Genomic DNA, 20,679 nt, shown 5'->3' on the forward strand with positions numbered 1-20,679 from the left:
TTCCAAAGGCAGTTTGTCACTATTCAAGACTAGAAGGGTAATAGTTCGGAGTCCTCGAGGAGTTAAAGGTAGATCTAGCTTTGATTTGGAGCTAAGCACAGGCCCCAGGAGATGGAGCTGTGTGTGGAACACAAAGAGCTACTCACTTTGGAATCTGATGCCTGGAGATCATTTGGCAGAGCCCCAGTGAGGCCAGGGAGGTGGTCAATACTGAGGTGCTGGGAAAACCCTTACTCTCCTCACACTCTGCCCCTGTAACAGGACCATGCCAGCTCCCTTCTGGGAACAAAGCTTTATAGCCCCATTGCCTAACATCTTCGTTGAACAGATTTCCTGTCTTGCTCCAGAGCCACTGGAACATTGCAACAGTATCTCAGTCTCCTGCAGTTGTAGCCCTCAAGCCCATTTGCATTATCTGTGTGAGGTAACTAGAATTTAGCCAGGAGGCCTTCCTCTGAGATGGTCATAGACTTGAGAACTCCAGAAAACAACAGCAACAAAAAACCTAGTCCCTAGGATCAAGGATCTGTGGCACCTACCCTTCTGCCTCCGTCTACTGGGCTGCTTCTTTTATTCCCTCCACTTGACACTCCAGTCTCCTCTGCAGGCCCTTTTGAGCAAGGCAAATCTTCGCAGAAAAAGGGGATCGTTGAAGGAGTCTAGACTTCTGATCTCTGTCATGTTGCACTATGAGGGCTCTAGGAATGAACTTGGAGGCACAATAGCTGCACCCCAAACTATGTGTAGGAAGCATCTTGGTTATCCCAGCATACTTAGGGGCATGAATAAGCTATAGCTTGAAGGATTCTGTAAGGAGCTATATGTTGGGTAGCCTAAGGCTAAGGAGATGTTGCAAGAACGGCTTGTAAAACAGGAATAGGATTTAGAATAGTGCGGGGCAGGAGGTTAGCAATTTGTGGGGTGTGTGTGTGTGTGTGTGTGTGTGTGTGTGTGTGTGTGTGTGTTCCTCTGTATAACTCTGATAATTAGGTAGCTCAGCTTTTCTTTAGAAAAAAAAATCCAGTCCTAGTCTAAAGCCAAACTAATCATTCTCTCCTGTCGTCTATTCTTGCCTACCCAAGGCCTCCATCCCACAGAAGTCCTAACCATGCCAAACCTTTTCAGGATATCCGATAGGGTAAGGCAGTCTGAGCCAGGGAAGTGCTAGATGACTTTTGGTCTGCGGCTGTTCAACAATGTTTTAAAATAAAGCTTGGACGTTTTCTTCTTTTACTTCCGAATCCTATTTTAGAGCCTTCAAAAAACCAGCATATGGACGGACCCCCGAAGAATATTCTGTGCAGGCGGCACAGGGACTCGGTGAGGGTGGGTGGATCGTAACTTAAAGGTGTGGCAGTTTCTGCCAAAGAGTGCCACGTAGGTAGCCGAGCTGGGACTCACTTGACAGTTAATAGAAGTGGAGGTGGCGGCGGCTTAGGCTTTAATGACCTAGGGCTCTTGAGGAAGTTCTGGTAGGAGCCTTGCAGCCTGACCTCCACAGGGCCGAGAGGCTAAGGGGTCTCTGGTGGGGCACGAAAGGATGCAGGGAGAGTCAATCATCCGGCACCAGCTACCTGCCCCGGCAAGCCGGGTCCAATAGGACCAGTGCGCGAGCCGCACCTCAACCTGCCGGAAACGTCATGACGCCGGGCTGACGTCGGACCAATGGGAGGCCGTCCTGGCCAGGGGGCGGGGCCTGAGGAGTTGGGCCGCTGAGGCAGTTGGAGGAGTGTGTAGGTTCTGCCGCCGGGCTGCTGCGGAGCCCCTGCCGCCGGTCTGTCCCGGTCTCCGCGTCCCGCGTGCTGCAGGCTGCCCGCTGAGCTGCGGCGAGGCCTGACGGACGCGCCTGCCGGCACGCCGGGCTCGACGCTTCCCTTCGCCTGCACTTCTTCCTGCCTCAGCGCGGTGCCGGCTGGGCAGGCGGGATGGCGGCCGCGGCCCGGGGGAGCGGCCGGGCCCCGACGCGACGGCTGCTCGTGCTCTTGCTGCTTCCGTTGCTCTGGGCCCCGGTCGGGGTCCGCGCCGGCCCCGAGGAAGACCTGAGCCACCGGAACCAGGAGCCACCGGCGCCCGTCCAGCAGCTGCAGCCGCAGCCCGCGGCAGTGCAGGGCCTCGAGCCGGCCCGGGCCGAGGTGAGAGCCGAGGCTGGTGGGGATGGGGCGGGCTGAGGCAGCGGAGCCGGCTGCCGGGTACCGGGCTCCGGCGCTGGCGGCGCCGCCCTCTTAATGAAACGGCTGGGGGAGGGGAGCCGGCCCCTGCTAACCTCGCTGGGAGGAGGGTGACAGACTGCTTTCCCAGGCGCGGCCTGGCTTTGGCTGACTGCTTGGGGGAAGGGAAAGTGAGAACTCCAGCCTGGGGTCCCCGGAGGTCCTCTAGATCCCTGGTACCGACAGGCTTGCTCTGGATTCTGCGTCCTGCTGATCAAATGTGCCAACCTGAAAAGACTGGAAATAGTCATCCCAAGTAGAAAGTTTTTAGTCCAGAGCAGCTGGGAGACTGACTTCTCTCAAAGTATCATCAGCATATCCGTCGTGTCATGGTTGAAGCAACCCAACCAGAGATGCTCACCCGAATTCAGCTCGGCACACCCTGTGGTTCTGTGCCAGATACAGTGTCTAGAGATTATGCATTGCCACCCTCCCTTTTTAAAAACGTGCTTTGGCTTGAAGGAAGTTGCCCTTGAACGTAGAGACTTGTGTCCGATGGTCCAGTGCTCTATAGTGAGGGATTCCAAGACTACACTTATAAGTTACCTAGAGCCTTGTGGTTTCTTTAACCTTTACCAGATAGCTAGAAATTAACCTTTAATCTATGTTTGTAAAATTTCTCCTTTCCATGCTACTTTCCTCCGAGTTAGACTTCATTTCCAATTTTGACTCCTGCATTCTGGAGTTTTTTTAGTCTCTTACTAGGGTCCATTCAATTTTCTGCTTCTGTCTCTATCTGCCCTCTAAGAGAATGGCTGTCTTGACTTCAGTACAGATCAGGGTGACGGCAGGATAGATGATGCTCTCTTCACCATTGTGTTCTAGCTAAACCCCAGTTCTTTTAGGGACCCACCACTGCCTCACTGTATTCTAAACCACTGGCGTCCAGAACTGAAACCTGACATGTGCTCTCTTGCCAGTTTCTCCTAAACAAAGACCTTACAACAGAATCCAAGCTTGAGGCCTGTGGGTCAGGATCATTCCCATCTTCAAGAGCCAACAGAAACGTCTGGAACATTTCCCAAGATGCCCTTGTTAGAAGAGCACTTTCTGAGTAATGGGAATTTTCATTTCTTAGTAGTTCATGTTATATTGTTTGGCCTTTCCAGTATTTTGTTTTTTCTATGTAGTATCAGGAATTTCTGTGATTCTGAGTTTGGTCTTTACACAGCAAGTACTTTCTAAGAATTGCCTGTCCAGAATGTAGTAATGGTCTTGAGAAATAAGGAAAAATTCTCCTTACTGGAAGTACTCAGGAAGAAGTCAGATAAATAAGCACCTGTTAGGAAATTTAGTTAGAGTGAAGTTAAGATGTGTTGAGAGCTGTTAAGCAGGCAGAGCAGGTGATATTTCCTGGTTGTGGATGGGGCAATGCAGGTCTGAGAAGAGTGGTGGTTCAGAAAACCTAATTCTTAGCAGAACCAGAGCTGGAAACCAGATTCCTGTTTCTCATCCCTCCAGGTGCTGTCTGCAGTCCTTGGTTTTGCTTGAATTCCCGCCTCCACCTCCCCAGCCATTTGTTTATTCTAATGGGTTTTTGTGTTGCTGGATAACACATTCAGCCTTTTCTCTTGATGCCCACCTCCCACTCCTTTTGAGAGCTTTATGTTTTATCTGTTTTTACACTCTTGCTTCTGACTTGGTTTCTTGGTTTCTGTCTGCTCTTCAGCCTGTTGATGACTTGAGAGCATTGTTATATCTTACTCTTTTTTGTCTCTTTCCAAAGACCTTGTATGTTGTTGGCATTTGCTAAGTAATTTTCTATGAGAAAATTCTAAGATTTTACATTTCAGTTCTTATCAGGTTTTAGTTACCTTTATGGAAAAACTATAAAATGAACTCAAGCAGGAAAAAAAAACTTTTTTAAGAGTATATATCCAGCCTCCTTTTACTTACTAAAGGATTTACTAGATGAAGTTAAGAAAAATTCAGCTTATATTATCTGCTACCTGTGATTTTGTTCATTAATTGATTGGTTGTAGCTTAGAAAATGAACTGCAATTGATTATTTAGCTGTTAATTCTGGGACCCTTGTAAAGTTTAACACAGACACTCAGACACACACGGTATGAGTGTATGGGCAGATCAGAAGTCTTTGAACTAAAGTAATAAGTGGCCTTCAGGTAGCAGTACTAGCCAGGTGGCAGATGTAGAAGTGGGAGTCACTGGCCCTCAGAGTTCAGTGCTCTAGTTGTTTGGCATAGAGGCACTGGGTGGAAGGGGCTTCTCTGCTCACTCTACCTCCTTGGATCAGCAGCATTGCTGCCATTCAGATGACGCTGTCAGGCATGGTCTGTCTCTATAGATCTGGTTCTGAACCTGCTCTGAAATGCTGAGTCGTCGTTGAACGACTGCCACATAGCTCAGCATCAGAAGCTTGCTTTAAACCAGTCACCACTGGGAGTGAAACAGCCCTAGGTGCCAGAGTGCAGTTTATGAATGTATAACTTTTTTGGCACTTCATGGACAACGTTGTAGTCGTACTACAACTTTTGAGACAAATGCTGGTAGGCACAGCTATATTTATTACAGCCCTTGAGGGGATGCTGGAGAAAATCTGTCCATGTTAAGTAAAGGTCACAGTGGTAAAGACAGTATGTGTTGGCCTCAGTTAAGTGGTCTTATGGATGCTTGTCTTTACAACCAAGGGGTTGGAGGGCATCCTGGTGCAGACGCTCTGGTTCTTTATTTTAATATTCTCATTTATTTTGGTAGTTCTTTTCCACTAGGAATTGACAGTTTACACTTAATAGCAAAACATTGTCTCATTTTATTTGTATAACTTTTCACATAGAATGGGAATTGCATCTTTGTTGTCATTTCCTCTTGATAATGGTGTGGTGGGTGACACACTATAATCTCAGCACTTGGGAAGCTATAATAGGAGGCTTCAAATTGAGTGCAGCCTAGGCTATGTAGTGAGACCTAGTCTCCCAAGAACCAGAGTTTCCTAAGTGAGGATTTATGTGTAGGAGTGTGTGTGTGTGTGTGTATGTGTGTGTGTAATATAAGAGAGTGAACACAAGTGTGCCATGATATGTGTATGGAGTGAGAGGGTGACTGTTGTTTGTCTTGAATTCTTGCTGTCCTCCATTTGAGGCAGGGTCTCTTGTTTTATGCTGTGTATGCCATGCTGGATGTCCTGCAAGCTTCTGGGGATTCTCTTGTTGGAGGAGCACTGAGGTTCTAGGCCTGTGCCTCAGCCAAGACCGAGCCGTCTCCTCAGCCCTCTGCAAAGATTGTTTGTTTCAGTACAAGTTGCTGATCCTGTTCTCAAGATGCAGTTTTTGGTTCACATATTAAAATACTGACATAGTGGAGTCTATGGAACACTCTAAGCAAACACTCTAGTATTTCATGTCTTCTTGTGGTGCAATGTTGTGTAACTGAGAAGTGAAGTGCCTGGCTTGAAACTGCACTCCCTTCAGCATGTTGGCTCCTGTGTTCATTCTGTCTTTTCACCTTTTGGATCAGGCTGTCATCCTTCCCCTTCTTCCTCCTCCTCCTCCTCCTCCCCTGTTTGTGATAGGAGGGGCAGTGTTGTGGGCTGACCCAGGGTCTGTGCCTGTTAGAAAGTGCTCCATCATTCAGCCACATCCCAGCCCTTCTCTGCTCTGCTCTCCTCTGACCTCCAGTGCATTCTGCCTTTGCTTCTTTCATTCTCTCCCCTCCTGTTGTTTCCTTTAGTTCCACTTACACAGTTTCTCCTATTTTGAGAAGGGAAGAAGAAATGAGGGACCTTTATTAGCACTACTTGGGTCCCATTAGTTTCTGTTCTGCTGCTTTAAAACCACTCTGCTGGAGAGATACCTGTCAGCTAATCTTTGCTTTAATCTTTCATCATCTGAGTTCCCTCCTTGCCCCTCTGTCCTTTTGAGACTTACTTATCTATAAAGAATACTAAGAGCAGCCGGGACTCTCACCTGCGGCGCCTTCTCTACAGGCCTCCACACCATCATTTTGAAGCACACTTGTAACCTAGCCAATTACTAAGACCAGAGCTCTTTTCCTGTCTTCATTTGACATGACTACCTGCTCTCTTTAACATTTTAAGCCTAACACCTCAGGTTCAGTTAGGATCACAGCCTTTATGGTTTTCCGCCAGTCAAGTGAAATGATGTGAAAATGACTGGCATCTACTTAGTAACGCAGGGACCCACTTAGTAACTGGTAGTTGCCCTGATGTTTGGTATAGTAATCAACAGTGTACTGTCACAGCCCAGTCAGCCTTTTCATTTCTGTCTGCTTGCTTGCTTGCTTTTTTTTTTTTTGGTTTTTCGAGACAGGGTTTCTCTGTGTAGTCCTGCCTGCCTCTGCCTCCCAAGTGCTTGGATTAAAGGCGTGTGCCACCACTGCCGGGTTTTCTGTCTGCTTTCTTCCTTTCTTCCTCTACCCCCACCACTAAATAGGCTTCCTAAGGTATCATATTATATCCCAAGTTTCTCTTTTAAAGAGAGGTTTTGCAGGGATTTGACAGTTGTGGAGACTGACCTGGCAAGTTAGTTATCTACAGATAGGTTGGTTATCCAACAAGCAAGATAATTCTCTCAGGTATGGCCTCAACATACTTTGGCAGCTGTACTTTGTGCTTTGTAGGAAAACCTCCACTTTGCCTTATGGCCTTTTAAATGATTGAAAGTGCTGCTTACATTATTCCAGGTAATCTGTTACTTAAGGCAGCTGGTTATAAATTATAACCACATCTGGAAATTGCCTATGTTGCAACACCATACTTAGTGTGCACAGGTGGGGAGACTAGAGCCCAGCTAAGGACATTCATAAAACTCACAATCCCATGAGCTCTTCCACTGGAAATGAGGAACCAAGACAACAGCGGTGCACTGGAGTGCTGTGGGGAGAACAGCACAATTGTTTTCACTGGAGTAGAAAATAGCTTCACTAAGCAAACCAGTTCATGTAGAGCATGGGTGCATGTGTAATCCTAGTCTGTTAAGTTCTACAAAGTAATATCCTATGTCTATAGGACCCCAGAAGCATGCAGCTAATACTAAAGGATGAATTTCTGAAAATATTCCTATTCTTTAGGCTTCTTAGCTCTAAGGCATCTCCCAACCCCGGGGTTTATATAAAGAAGAATATGACTATGATTTTACCTTGAACATTAAGGAAACTCAACTTTCTGGTATATGGTTCTTTGTATATGGTTAGGATGGCAAGGAAAAGCTATAGGAATAAACTATTTCTATTAGATTACACATAGTTGGGCAAGCATGATGCCTCAGATGTTTGAGAGAAGAGCTGGAGATTTGGGAAATAAGTTTTATATTTTAAATATTGTGATTTTGGGTGCAGATCTGTAGATGAATTCAGTTGAGGCATCCTTAAGTGAGATCCTCCTTTGGAACACTCAGCAGCATTGCCACTCAAGTGTTAAAGTGTAGCCTGTCTTAGTTAGGGTTCTACTGCTGTGAACTGATACCATGACCAAAGCAACTCTTATCATTTAATTGGGGCTGACTTACAGGTTCAGAGGTTCAGTTCATTATCATTAAGGTGGGAACATGGTGGCATGGTGCAGTAGGAGCTGAGAGTTCTACATCTTCATCTTAAGGCTATTAGCAGAATAGGCACTTTCAGGCAACTAGGACTAGGGTATTAAAGCCCATGCCTATAGTGACACACCTACTCCAACAACCACTCTCTGATCCAAGCATATACAAAACATCAAATAACCATTCTCAGAACAATGAGAAAAGCATCTGGGAATAAAAATGAAAAGACAGGTGAGTCTATGACTCCAAGTATGCTCTGAAATGAGGCAAAGGGAAGGACATAGCTAGAACTTTACCCTTAGTGTGGACTGGAGTCAAGTTTAGGAGCATGAACTTTGCAAGTCATGTGTAACCTGGGGATGGGGCAATGTTGTGATTTTCCCCTGTGCTCTCTCCATTTCTGATGCACAACACCCAGGTTGTCTGGAAGGGTGTTTTGGTTTTTGGGGTTTTGTTTGTTTGTTTGTTTGTTTGTTTTGTTGTGGGGTCGGTCTGTTTTTTTTTTTTTTGTTTGTTTTTTTTTGTTTGTTTGTTTTTTTTTTTTTTTTTTTTTTTTTTTTTTTTTTGTGAGCTTTAGCTGCTTGCCTGGGAATCTCATCCACTTGGAAACAGCCCTGGCTACTGGCACCAGGTCTATACCCAGAATCTGACCTAGCCATATCTTACGAACCACTTCTGACACTTCTCTTGGAAACCTTCATATGAAACTCTGCTTGTCACCTCTGATTGAATATGTTTAGAACACACTCCTTGCTTTGATTTTTCTTTTCCCCATAGCTTTTAGGAACATGACTTATCAGGCAGGCAGTCCTCCCTTCACTCTCCCCGCCCCCCCCCCAAAAAAAAAAAAAAAAAAAACACGTCTTACACCATTCTTAAGTGAACCCTGCTCTTCCTAAGATCTATTGATTTTTTTTTTCTTTTTTTCTGTCATGTGCATATATTTTCCTTCTGGTTAGTTTCACTATTGCTCTTAGGCAGTTCATCTTTTGATAGGCCCAGAAGCAGATATTTCCCACTGCCCTTATTATTAGCCACAGTGTCTCATCAATGTTTAGCTTACACTCAGAATCTTTTAGGGGCTTTCTTCTTGAGTTAGGTTATCGTTATCATGTACACTTTTAATTTGGGGTGTAGTTTTTTAGACCACAAGCATTTATTCAGTGGTTTACTGTCTGAGACAAACAAGCTTTATTGTTTCTCAGTGTTGGTCAGGATCAGGCAGAAAGCACATACTGTGTTATACTTTCTGGTTAGCTGTTCCAGTCCTGGATCCTGTGGAACTTAGAAAGAACCTCACACTCCACTTGTTCAGGCAAAGGTTATCCCACAGGTATAAGCTCCCTGACCTTTGAATGAGTGCAGAACATATACTTTTTTGTGGGATCTGCTTGAGGCCTGCCACAAGGAATTGATCTGTTGGCGTAGCAGGTCAGGTTGGCAGTCTTAGGATGGGGCTAGAGAGATGGCTCAGGTGTTAAGAAAAGGTACTGCTTTTGTGAAGAACTCAGGTTTGGTTCCAAGCACCCATGTAGGGTACCTAGAACTTTAGTTCCAAAGGATCCAACATGGTAGCTCACAGCCACTTGAAACTTTAGCTCCAAGGGATCCAACACCTTCTTCTGGATTCTGTGGACATATCTCATAATAATACACACAGTGTGTGTGTGTATGTGTGTGTGAGACAGACAGACAGAAACACACACAGAGAGAGAGAGAGAGAGAGAGAGAGAGAGAGAGAGAGAGAGAGAGAGAGAGAAACACAGAGAGAGAAACACAGAGAGAAACAGAGAGAGAGGCAGAGAGAGAGAGAGAGAGAGAGAGAGAGAGAGAGAGAGAGAGAGAGAGATTTTCTTCAGAGAGGTCTTTGAAGTGATACAACGTATCCGTACCTGGATGCGTGATGGCAGAAATGTAGAAGATACAGAACCCTGGCTGTATGATGAGAAGTACCGCTTTGCCTTCTCATATTCTAATTTGTGGCTCAACAGACCAGATTGGCTGGCTGGCTGGTGTTTTAAGTAAAGTTCCTTTAGAACAGAGCCATGTTGTTTCTTTTTTCTTTTAAGATTTTATTTATTTATATTCAGGATATGAATACTCTATCTGTGTGTATACCTGCATGCCAGAAGAGGGAGACCCCATTATAGATGGTTGTGAGCCACCATGTGGTTGCTGGGAATTGAACTCAGGACCTCTGGAAGACCAGTCGGTGCTCTTAACCACTGAACCATCTCTCCAGCCCCAGCCATGTTGTTTCATAAAGTATTTGACAGCTGCTCCTCTGAGATTATAGCAGCAGAGTTGTAATTACCACAGGAACTGTACAGGTCACAGAGCTGGAAAGTAGTTGGTTCTTAAGGAAAAGTGGCTTACCCATTCTGATTCTGATTCTTTCTCTGGAAATGTCCACTGTTTCTTGAGATGAGGGTGCATTTAGAATTATGTATGTAACTTCCGTCCCTCCATATATATATTATATACTATATTATATCCATATAATATCATATATGATATATGATATTATCATATGTATATCATATATCATATGATATATGATATATGATATCATATATTTATGATATAATATCATATATCATAAATATTTCATCTAAAGCATTTTAATAGTTTTTCAATATTAGTATTTGTAGAACATTATTATTTTTATACCTCCATAATCTTGAATTTTTAAAATTACATATATTTATCTGTGCATTTATGTGCATTAGGGCACCTGTGTGCCTTGTCACAACAACATGTGGAAGTCAGTTTTTTTCCCACCATGAGGGTCCTCGAGGTTGAACTCAGGTTGGTAAGTTTGGAAGTAAGTGCCTTTATTGTTGAACCATCTTTCCAGCCAGCATATTTTATGTAAGTATTAATAGATCCCTGTTGGTCAGACATTGAGTTGCTTTGTCTCTTCATCATCAGCATTTCTTTGGTACTGTTTCTACTACAGAACTTTGAGCGTCCCAGTGTTCCTGTCCTCACCTTTGCTGTTCCCAACCCTTCTGCGACACATTATCATGGTGTCCATGTGGCTGGATGTCAGGGACTGAGGATAAAAAAGGTTTGAGGAGTCTGGACAAGTGGAGCATAATGAAGAACACTGGGAAGGGGATTCTGACTGACTGAGGCTGTGGTCAGCAGAAGCCGCATGCGCTCTCAAGCTGCACTGCCATGACTGAGCCATGTGGGAGCTATCAGCCTATAACATACCACTTCAAAGATAGTAGCTATCAGCCTATAACATACCACTTCAAAGATAGTATGGAAAAAATGATAGATGATTTCTTGGCAATTTAAAAAATGCTGCCTATAAATTAATGCTGCATCCTTGCTTTCTCCAATAATTTTGCTAGTTTTTTACTTTTTAAAGTGGAAAATTTAAACCATTATAAGGCAAACTTTTTTAGCTTCTTGTGTTTTGTGTGAAGTGTTGCTGTGCTGGCTTCTTTGGGAGAAAGAAGATCTATTTTAGGAACTAGTGTGATTAGATAAAAAGTATTGAAATTGAATAGATAGAGGTAAGGGTTTACATGTTGTATCTAGGTGTAAAATATTCTCTATAGTTCATCAGTGAAGTGACATGAAGTAGTTCATTACAGAAAGTCTAGTGAGCTGGTTCTGTTGTGTTTTATAAGATCTGAGTGTTGCTGTATACAGGCATCATCCTGAGGACTTGATTCATCTGAAACTCTTAACAGTTTGGGGTCATGACTGTATTAGTTGGCAGATGATTAAGATGATTAAGGTCATAATGCTTTGGATGTGAATCCAGGCAGTCTGATTCCAGTGCTGTAGATTTAGCCACTCTACTAAGTCAGTGAAGGTTTACCAGACCAAGGAGCCATTCCTTCCATGGTGATCAGTAGATAAATGCTAACAGATTCTGATCTAATTAATATTTCATTTTTTTAAAAAAATGAGAATTTCACATAGGAGTTGTCACCAAGTTTCATTGCTGTGAAGAGACACCATTATCAAGGTAACTCTTATAAACAAAGACATTTAATGGGGCTGGCATACGGCTTCAGAGGTTTATTTCCATTGTCATCATGGTGGAACCATGGCAGTGTCCAGGCAGACGTGGTGCTAGAGAAGGAGCTAAGAGTTAGACATCTTGATCTGAAGGTCACAGGAGGAGACTGTCTTCCACAGGAGTCAGGAGGAGTCTCTCATGCACCCTGGGTGGAGCCTGAGTATAGAAGACTTCAAAGCCCACCTAAACAGCAACACACTTCCTTCAACAAGGCCACATCTCCTCCAATAATGCCACACTTCCTAATCGTGCCACTCCTATGGCCAAGAATTGAAACAAATGAACTTTTGGGTGCCAAACCTATTCAAATTACCACAGGAGTATACTGTATTTTCATAAATTCTACCTCTCTCTTTACCCCCTCTGATGCCACTAGTGTCCTCTCTCAAATTTATACATTGTTATATGTACATTATGTATGTGTAGATACACACAAATATCTGATTGTACACGCAACCTACTGAGTCCACGTAGTGCCGTTGGTCTGTACTTCCAGATGCTCACCCTTTCATCCATAGGTAATGCAGCCCAGTGCTCATCCAAGCAGCTTTTCCCAGCAGTCAGAGGCCACTACAGATACCTGAACTGGTCAGAATGCAGAGACTAAGTGACTGTGCGTGGCCCAGCCCCAAATGGGACAATTATGATGCTTAATTCTTAAACATCTCTGTCTTCACAATATCCTGATAGTTTGTTTTTGGCAGTCCAGGACTGGCTTAGTAAGTGGAAAGAGCTATAGATGTAGTTTTCTTGTCTTCTATATGGAAAGTTTTAAGACTATGAAGGATTGTGTTTGTTCTACTTTATTGCATTCTTTTGTTTTCATTTATTATTTTTTGTGTGTGTGTCTGTGTGTATGGACATGCAGATATATACAGAGATGAGCAGGTGGCTTGGAGGAGTTGGTCATATCCTTCCACTATGAATCTTGGTAATCAAGTTTGGCAGCGAGTACCTTTATTCAGTGAGTCATTTGCTAGACTTACCCTTAAAATGTGTGTGTGTGTGTGTGTGTGTGTGTGTATATCGATGTGGTTGTGAGTGTGCGTCACATGCATGGCTGTGGAAACCAGGAGAGGGTATGTGATGTTTTGTATGTATTTGGCCCAGGGAGTGGCACTATGAGGAGTTGTGGCCTTGTTGGAGGAAGTGTGTCTCTGTGAGGATAGGCTTTGAGAACCTCCTTCTAGCTCCACACGGGAGCCAGTCTGTTCCTGGCTTACTTTCGGTTTTTTTTGTTGTTGTTGTTGTTTGTTTGTTTGTTTTTCGAGACAGGGTTTCTCTGTGTAGTCCTGGCTGTCCTGGAACTCACTCTGTAAACCAGGCTGGCCTCGAACTCAGAAATCCGCCTGCCTCTGCCTCCCAAGCGCTGGGATTAAAGGCGTGCGCCACCACCGCCCTGCTCCTGGCTTACTTTCGATGAAGATGTAGAACTCTTACCTCTTCCAGTGCCATGCCTACCATGCTCTGGCTTGATGATAATGGGCTGAACCTCTGAACCTGTAAGCCAGCCCCAATTAAATATTGTTTTTATAAGAGTAGCCTTGGTCATGGTGTCTGTTTACAGCAGTAAAACCCTAACTCAGACAAGATGTCTAATGTGAAATGCCTTGTGTAGATGCTGAGGACCAAGCCTTAATCCTCTTGAAGAGCACTGAGCCATCTCTCTTCAGCACCTTCCTTTATTGTATTCTTCAGGCAAACTTCATTCTTTATTTCATAGTAGAACGGACTAAATAATATGGCCAAGAACTAAAGGCTTATAAAACCATGAAAATATAAAGTGTTTATTTCTATTGTAATTTGATTTAAAATGCAAATTTTTCTCTTTTTCAAGGTCTGGAGCTAAGTGATCTTAAATGCTACCTACCTACCTACCTACCTACATACATTCATTTACTCCTGAAATTTTTCTTGGACTTCAGATCCTGAAATTTTGAGAAGTCTTTTCACATAAACACTTTAGCATTCTGTGGTGATTGATACTTGAATCCCAGGGCTTAGGAGGACGAGGCAACAGGGCAGTGGCTTTAGGACAGTGTTAGCCGATAGTCATTTCCTGTGTCATATAGACAGAGGGGAGTGTAGGGAGGAAGGGTGAGGCAATCTGGCAGGTAAATAATGTGCTTAGGATGCCCTACTTGAAGTGCCTATGTGTTTTGGGGTGCTTAATGTTCATAGGCCATTGGACTAGATAAAACTAAAGTGCTGATGGGAAGACAGCCTGTAAAATGGTACTTGCTTAATTAATAGTCTGGGTTATTCTTATAGTTCTGTTGTGTCCTGTAGTGCTTGAAGTCAAATTTATGTCATATGTTAAGGAATAATGTACACAATAAAAATTGAAGATGTTACGTATAGTATAGATAAAGCCACATAACTTTCCCAGTTATGAAATGTACGCTCCATGTCCTTGCTAGTGTTTCATCTGACCTTGGAGTTCTAGCCAGTGAAGTAGCTTACTAATGAGCTAGGAACTAAATATATTAGATTTCACAGGTCACATGTATTCCTTGAGCTACAGAACATCTCTGGCTTTTCCCTCTTCTTCCACTTTCCCTTTCCCCCTTCTTTTTCTTGTTTATAATCTCTTTACATTGTAAACATGCTGGGTTGGCCTTTGCTGGAATCTCTTCATTTCAAGTGATCTTTAGAGATCTATGCCTTCTTCAGGGCAGGGCTTCAGAATGTTCCCGTGAACTTTGGGGAGGCCAATTAAGTTTTGTCATACTTTCATATTAATACCCACCAAGCCTGCTTTGCCTTTTTACCAAATGACATTTCAGGATATTTTTAGAGTTCATCATAGACCATTTGCACATGTAGCCATATTAAACCTTGTCTTAACTAAAGCCACCTCTGGCTGTAGCCTCTGGGAGCTTTTTGGATTCTACTTAGTCCTTTACAGTGTCAGTGAATGCTTGATAATCATGCCAAGTCTTCCACCCAGATTACTAGTAAAACTTGAATGAGAGAGCAGTGAATTGACTGTAACAGGTGCTTAGGATATCTAGATGTAATGCACTCTTCTGAAATACTTTGTATAGAGAACTTGATTACGGGCTACTGTTATGACTAATTGCATTCAGATAAAGCAGTAAATCACTGGAACGACCACTAATAATAATAATAATAATAATAATAATAATAATAATAACAATAACAACAACAACAACAACAACAACAACAACAACAACTACTCATTTAAAATAAAAGAATGTCAATTAAATGACTTAAAACTTGTGTTTATTTTTTTAATTTTCAGAAAGGATTGACACCAGCAGCCCCAGTTCATACCAACAGAGAAGATACAGCTGCCCAAACGAATCTGGGATTTATCCATGCGTTTGTTGCTGCCATATCAGTTATCATAGTGTCCGAACTCGGTGACAAGACGTTTTTCATAGCTGCTATCATGGCGATGCGCTATAACCGGCTGACTGTGCTGGCTGGTGCCATGCTTGCTTTGGCCCTGATGACATGCTTGTCGGGTAAGGGTGCTTTACTGGGGAGCACAATGAATTGAGGGAAAGCATATGTGTGGCTTGAGTCACCCAGTTAACATTGGAAACTGCTTTTCCCCAGAATTAAGTAAACAGCAAATGGTTTTAGTATATCACATTATTAAAACCCAGATTTTACCTAAGTGGAATTTTTAGTTCAGAGCCAGAGCCAAATACATAATTTATTTACTGGTAATTTTTATCTTAATTTTTATTTATATGTAAGATTGATTTATTCTATGTATATGAGCGTTTTGCCTGTATGTATGTATGTAGGTGCATCATATATGCCTGGTACCTGCAGAATTCAGAAAGAGGATTTAATAAGGTGGTGAGTCAGTCATCTTCTGGGTGTGGGGGCCTGAACCCAGGCCTCTGCAAGAGCAACAAGTCCTCTTAACCACTGAACCATCTCATAACCTTGATTCTTATTTCATGTATATGACTACACTGTCGCTTTCTTCAGACACACCAGAAGAGGGCACCGGATCTCATTACAGTTGGTTGTGAGCCACCATGTGGTTGCTGGGAATTGAACTCAGGACCTCTGGAAGAGCAGTCAGTGCTCTTAACCTCTAAGCCATCTCTTTAGCCTCTCTATCCTTGATTCTGAATTCCTTAATTTTATTCTATTTCAGTGGTTTTTGTTTTTATTTTCTTTTTCTTCAGTCCAGATAAGCTTATTTATATTTGCAGTTTTGGAAATAGGCTTCAAGAGCCCATAGCGAACTGCGTGTTCTCTTCCTGACCGTCATGAGGTAGCAGCCGTGAGCATCAGCTTCCGGTTGATTTTCTTCCTTCCTTTCTTTCTTTCTTTTTTTTTTTTTTTTATTTATTTTATTTTATTTTATATTTTATTTACATTTAAGATGCCACCCCCTTTCCACATTTCCCCTCCCTAGAACACCCCTGCCCCATGCCCCCCACTTTCCTTTTTGCTTTTATAGATTTTTTTTAAAATGTTAATCAAAGGATTTATAAGTTTGGTAATGCTCAATCAGAAGCGTAACCCAATACCCAACCTAGATATAAAAACTATCTTTGACTGGTGGAGACATGTGAACATCTGCCTCCATGCCCCCTCTCTCTTTCTCTCTCTAATCACCTAGCTTCTCCTCTTCTTCATCTTCTCTCCTTACTCCATCTCTTCCTCTCAGTACTCCTTCCCACTTAGCTCCTCCTACATATCACTCTTCCTGTTAAAGTAAAACTTTTCTCTCAAAATACAATTAGAACATACTTATTCCTAATTGTACCAGTGAGGTACAAGATAGTCCTAATACCCAGTCCATCATTTTGTTGACTAACGAGAACCACTGTCATCTCTCCTAACTAAAACACTTAGTTTTGAACCGGGCTTTTTTTTCTTGGCTTTAGAATGAATGTCAGCTGAAAACCAAACACTCAGATCTTTTCTCTCAAAGTAAATAGCCAGGATTGGCTATGAGACTATAGGTCTTCAACCCCGTCAGAAATCCAGAATGACTGAGTTAACTGAAATTATGGGAAGCACAAAGCATAGCTTTTAAAACTTAGCCAATTTATAGAGACCTCTGAACACCTGGTAAGCCCCTATACTACTGAACGTTGGAGCATCAAATCTTCAGCCTTCTGGCCCAGAATCATCTGACAGACCTTAGTGATGCAGAATTATTAAGGGCTGATTACTCTGTCTGGGCAGATATAATCAGTCGACTATTCTGCAAGTGTGTCCTTTTCTGGACAGTAATTTGTCTGTAGATGGAAAGAGGCAATTCTTGCCTAGTGGCTGTCACTGCACAACTGGAGTATCTCCAAGGATGCTCAATTTCGTCTTAGAATCCATGACAGGAAGCTATTAGGAGCAGATAGGTCTCTAATTAAAATGAACATTAATATAGAAATATTTGTAATGTCAATTCTATGGACTTCTGACGTTTTGAAAACCAACTATCCATGTAAGGTAACCTGGACTATTGTCTGTTAACTCCTCTCAGCTATTTCCAAATAAAATATGGAAAACACCCTAACAATAAACTCAAAGCCATGAATTTGCTATCGTCCCTTAACTCCTAGGCTAACCATCCCAAATCAGTTAAAAAAGTTAAAGAAGGACTGGGTCTAGGCCTTGTATTTCTAAATGTGTTATACAGGCACAATGCCCATGAGAGTATCAATATTCATCTCACTTTTATATTAATAAGAAGCTCGTACTAATGAAAACCTTAAATTTGAAATCAAAGTAAATTTTGTACCATTTAAGAAATTATAACTTCATCTTGATAATAATTCGATTATTATTATTATTATTATTATTATTATTATTATTATTAGCTAATCCCCCATTCCAACAAAACCACTACTTTTCCCTAGAAAGACAGACCATTATTAACCACATTAGTCCCCAAGCTCAGGGAATAGGGGCGCTGACTCTTCTTTAACATCTTCAAGCTGATTAAGGGCGTTGAGATTTTAGAAGAGGGGTGGAGGGGAAGAGTAAGTTGATAATCCTCTGATGCTGTGTCTTCACTGAATCCAGTTGGAATTCCAGGACATCGGAGGTTTGGGCAGGTCTGCTCAGTATGCTTGATGAGTAGATACACCAAGGCTGTGTATTCTGCAATATACAATTCTCAGAACAAGTTTTAGTATCAAGAAAAAAAAATCTCCCCTTCCCCCCCCCCCCCCCCCCCCGGCTCTGATATTTTCTTTTAAAGATGTTGGTTCTGACAACTTTTTTTTTCCGCTTGTTAAAATTGGTTGTAGTATTTACGTTTCAGATTTTATCCCCTTACCCTACTTCCTCCCACCACCCAGAAACCTCCTATCCCATCCCCCTCCTCATGCTTCTATGAGGCAGTGACCGAACCTACCCCCCCTCACTATCCCCTCCCCGCCCTCACATTCCCCCCCACTCTGTGTTCATTTTTTTTATGGGACCAAGAAACTCCTCTCCCACCTATGTCCGACAAGGCCATCCTCCCCTACATATACCTCTGGAGTCTTGGGTCCCTCCCTATGTGTTCCCAGGCTGGTGGTTTAGACCCTGAGGGGCTCTAGTTGTTTGGTATTGTTGCTTTCCACCTGGGGTCACTAACCCTTTCTGCTCCTTCAGTCCTCTCACTAAGTTCTCCATTGGGAAACCCCTGATCATATCAGTGGTTAACTGTGAGCATGTCCTCTGAGTGTGTTAGTCTTTGGCAGACCTCTAAGGAGACAGCTATATCATGTTCCTCACATTATGCACTTCCAGCCATTCACAACAGTGTTTAGATTAGGTGGCTGTACATGGGGTGAATACCCAGGTGGAATGGTCTCCTGATGGCCCCTCCTTCAGTTTCTGTTCCATGTTTTGTTTCCCTATTTGCTCCCTTGAGCATTTTTGTTTCTCGTTCTAAGTAGAACTGAGGCATCCCCTCTTGGTCTTCCTTCTTCATGAGCTTCATATGGTCTGCAGGTTGAGTCTTCGCTAATCCAAGCTTTTGGGCTAACATCCATGGAGATATGTTTGTGTAGCCACCTTTTACGGTTTTTGGAAGATTACTTTCTTGCTTTTTCTAGGTTGTAGTTTCCCTCCTTGTGTTGGAGTTTTCCACCAATTATTCTTTGAAGTGCTGGATTTGTGTTGAGATACTGTGTAAATTTGGATTTGTCATGGAATATTTTGGTTTCTCCATCAATAATGATTGACAGTTTTGCTGGGTATAGTAGTCTGGGCTGGCATTTGTGTTCTCTTAGGGTCTGTATGATATCGGTCCAGGATCTTCTGGCTTTTATGGTCTCTGGTGAGAAGTCTGGTGTAATTCTTATAGGTCTGCCTTTATATGTTACTTTGCCTTTTTCCCTTACTGCTTTTAGTATTTTTTCTTTGTTTTGTACATTTGATGTTTTGACTGTTATATGGCGGGAAGTATTTCTTTTCTGGTCTAAACTATTTGGAGTTCTGTAGGCTTCTTGTATATTTATGGACATCTCTTTCTTTAGGTTAGGGAAGTTTTCCTCTATAATTTTGTTGAGGATATTTACTGGTCCTTTAAGTTGGGAGTCTTCCCCCTCATCTATACCTATTATCCTTAGGTTAGGCCTTCTCATTGTGTCTTGGATTTCTTGAATATTTTGGGTTAGTAGCTTTTTGTATTTTGCATTTTCTTTGACAGTTGTGTCAATGTTTTCCATGGTATCTTCTGCACATGAGATTCTCCCTTCCATCTCTTGTATTCTGTTGGTGATACTTGTGTCTATGACTCCTGATCTTTTTTTTAGGTTTTCTATCTCCAGGGTATTGACCCTTTGTGATTTCTTTATTGTTTCTACTTCCATTTTTAGATCCTGCATGGTTTTGTTTAATTTCTTCTCCCGTTTGGTTGCATTTTCTTGCAATTCCTTAAGGGATTTTTGTGTTTCCTCTTTAAGGGTTTCTATCTGTCTACCAGTGCTCTCCTTAAGTTCTTTGAGAGTGTTATTTATGTCTTTCTTAAAGCCCTTTATCATCATCATGAGAAGTGATTTTAATTCTGATTCCTGCTTTTCTGGTGTGATGGGGTGTTCAGGGCTTGCTCTGATCGGGGAGCTGGGTTCTGATGATGCCATGTAACTTTGGTTTCTGTTGCTTATGTTCTTGCTCTTGCCTTTTGCCATCTGGTTAACTCTAGTGCTGCCTGTACTTGCTGTCTCTGAATGAAGCCTGCCTTTCCAGTTATCTAGCTTGTGTCTGATCTCCTAGGGGTCCAGATGTCTCTGTGATCTTTTCTAGCTGCACTGATTACAGTGGTACCTCTAGGATGCCTCAGGATATGGTGCCTCCAAGGTAGCAATCCAGCTAGGTGTCTGCTGTTCTGGGTGCAGTGTCTCCTCTAGAATATCTCAGGATATGTTGTTTGACACTCTGAGTTCAGTTGTTTTTCTGTGGCTCTGGGTTGAGTGGACCTTCCAGTATGTCTCAGGTGGAATCCGGGGTCCACACAACAGCAGACCTGGCAGAGGTCTGATCCAGGCCTCCGATCTGAGAACTAGTTTCTAAGACACTGTCCAAGTTAGAGCGCCTGGGATCCCTGCTTCCTCTGGGTTCTTGGAGGTTGGGGACAGAGCTGCCATCCAAGATCTGCTCAGTGCTCTGGCCCAGACCGGAAGGAACCAGTGTTCCGGGCCGGGAGTGACTTCCTGGGTCCTTGTGGGTCCCAGTTACTCCCTGTTTAGGGCGGGCCTTGCTGTCTGCTTACCTAATACACTGCCTGAGTTAGAGCGCCTGGGATCCCCACTTCTTCTGGGTTCTTGGAGGTTGGGGGCAGAGCTGCCACCCAAGGTCTGCTCAGTGCTCTGGCCCAGACTGGAGGGAGCGGTTGGTTTTCATTAGGCATTCGCTACCCTCCTTTGCTCCCTGCTCTGCTGACTGCTTCACGGGTTCTGAGGCTAAGGTGCTGAGCCATGGGAAGTCT

At 43.1% G+C, this 20,679-nt stretch overlaps 1 protein-coding gene across 1 annotated transcript in view; it reads left to right on the plus strand.

Moving 5' to 3' along the window:
* The first annotated feature begins 1,688 nt into the window (after window positions 1–1,688).
* Window positions 1,689–20,679, plus strand: part of Tmem165 (transmembrane protein 165) — a 29,737-nt gene continuing 10,746 nt past the window's right edge. Inside the window, exons 1-2 of the mRNA XM_034509451.2 lie at window positions 1,689–2,132; window positions 15,028–15,253. Coding sequence (XP_034365342.1) covers window positions 1,926–2,132; window positions 15,028–15,253 — 433 coding nt within the window. The 5' untranslated portion in view covers window positions 1,689–1,925. The remainder of the gene's footprint in view (window positions 2,133–15,027; window positions 15,254–20,679) is intronic.

Source organism: Arvicanthis niloticus, chromosome 7, assembly GCF_011762505.2.
Source record: "Arvicanthis niloticus isolate mArvNil1 chromosome 7, mArvNil1.pat.X, whole genome shotgun sequence".
Taxonomy (NCBI): Eukaryota; Metazoa; Chordata; class Mammalia; order Rodentia; family Muridae; genus Arvicanthis; species Arvicanthis niloticus.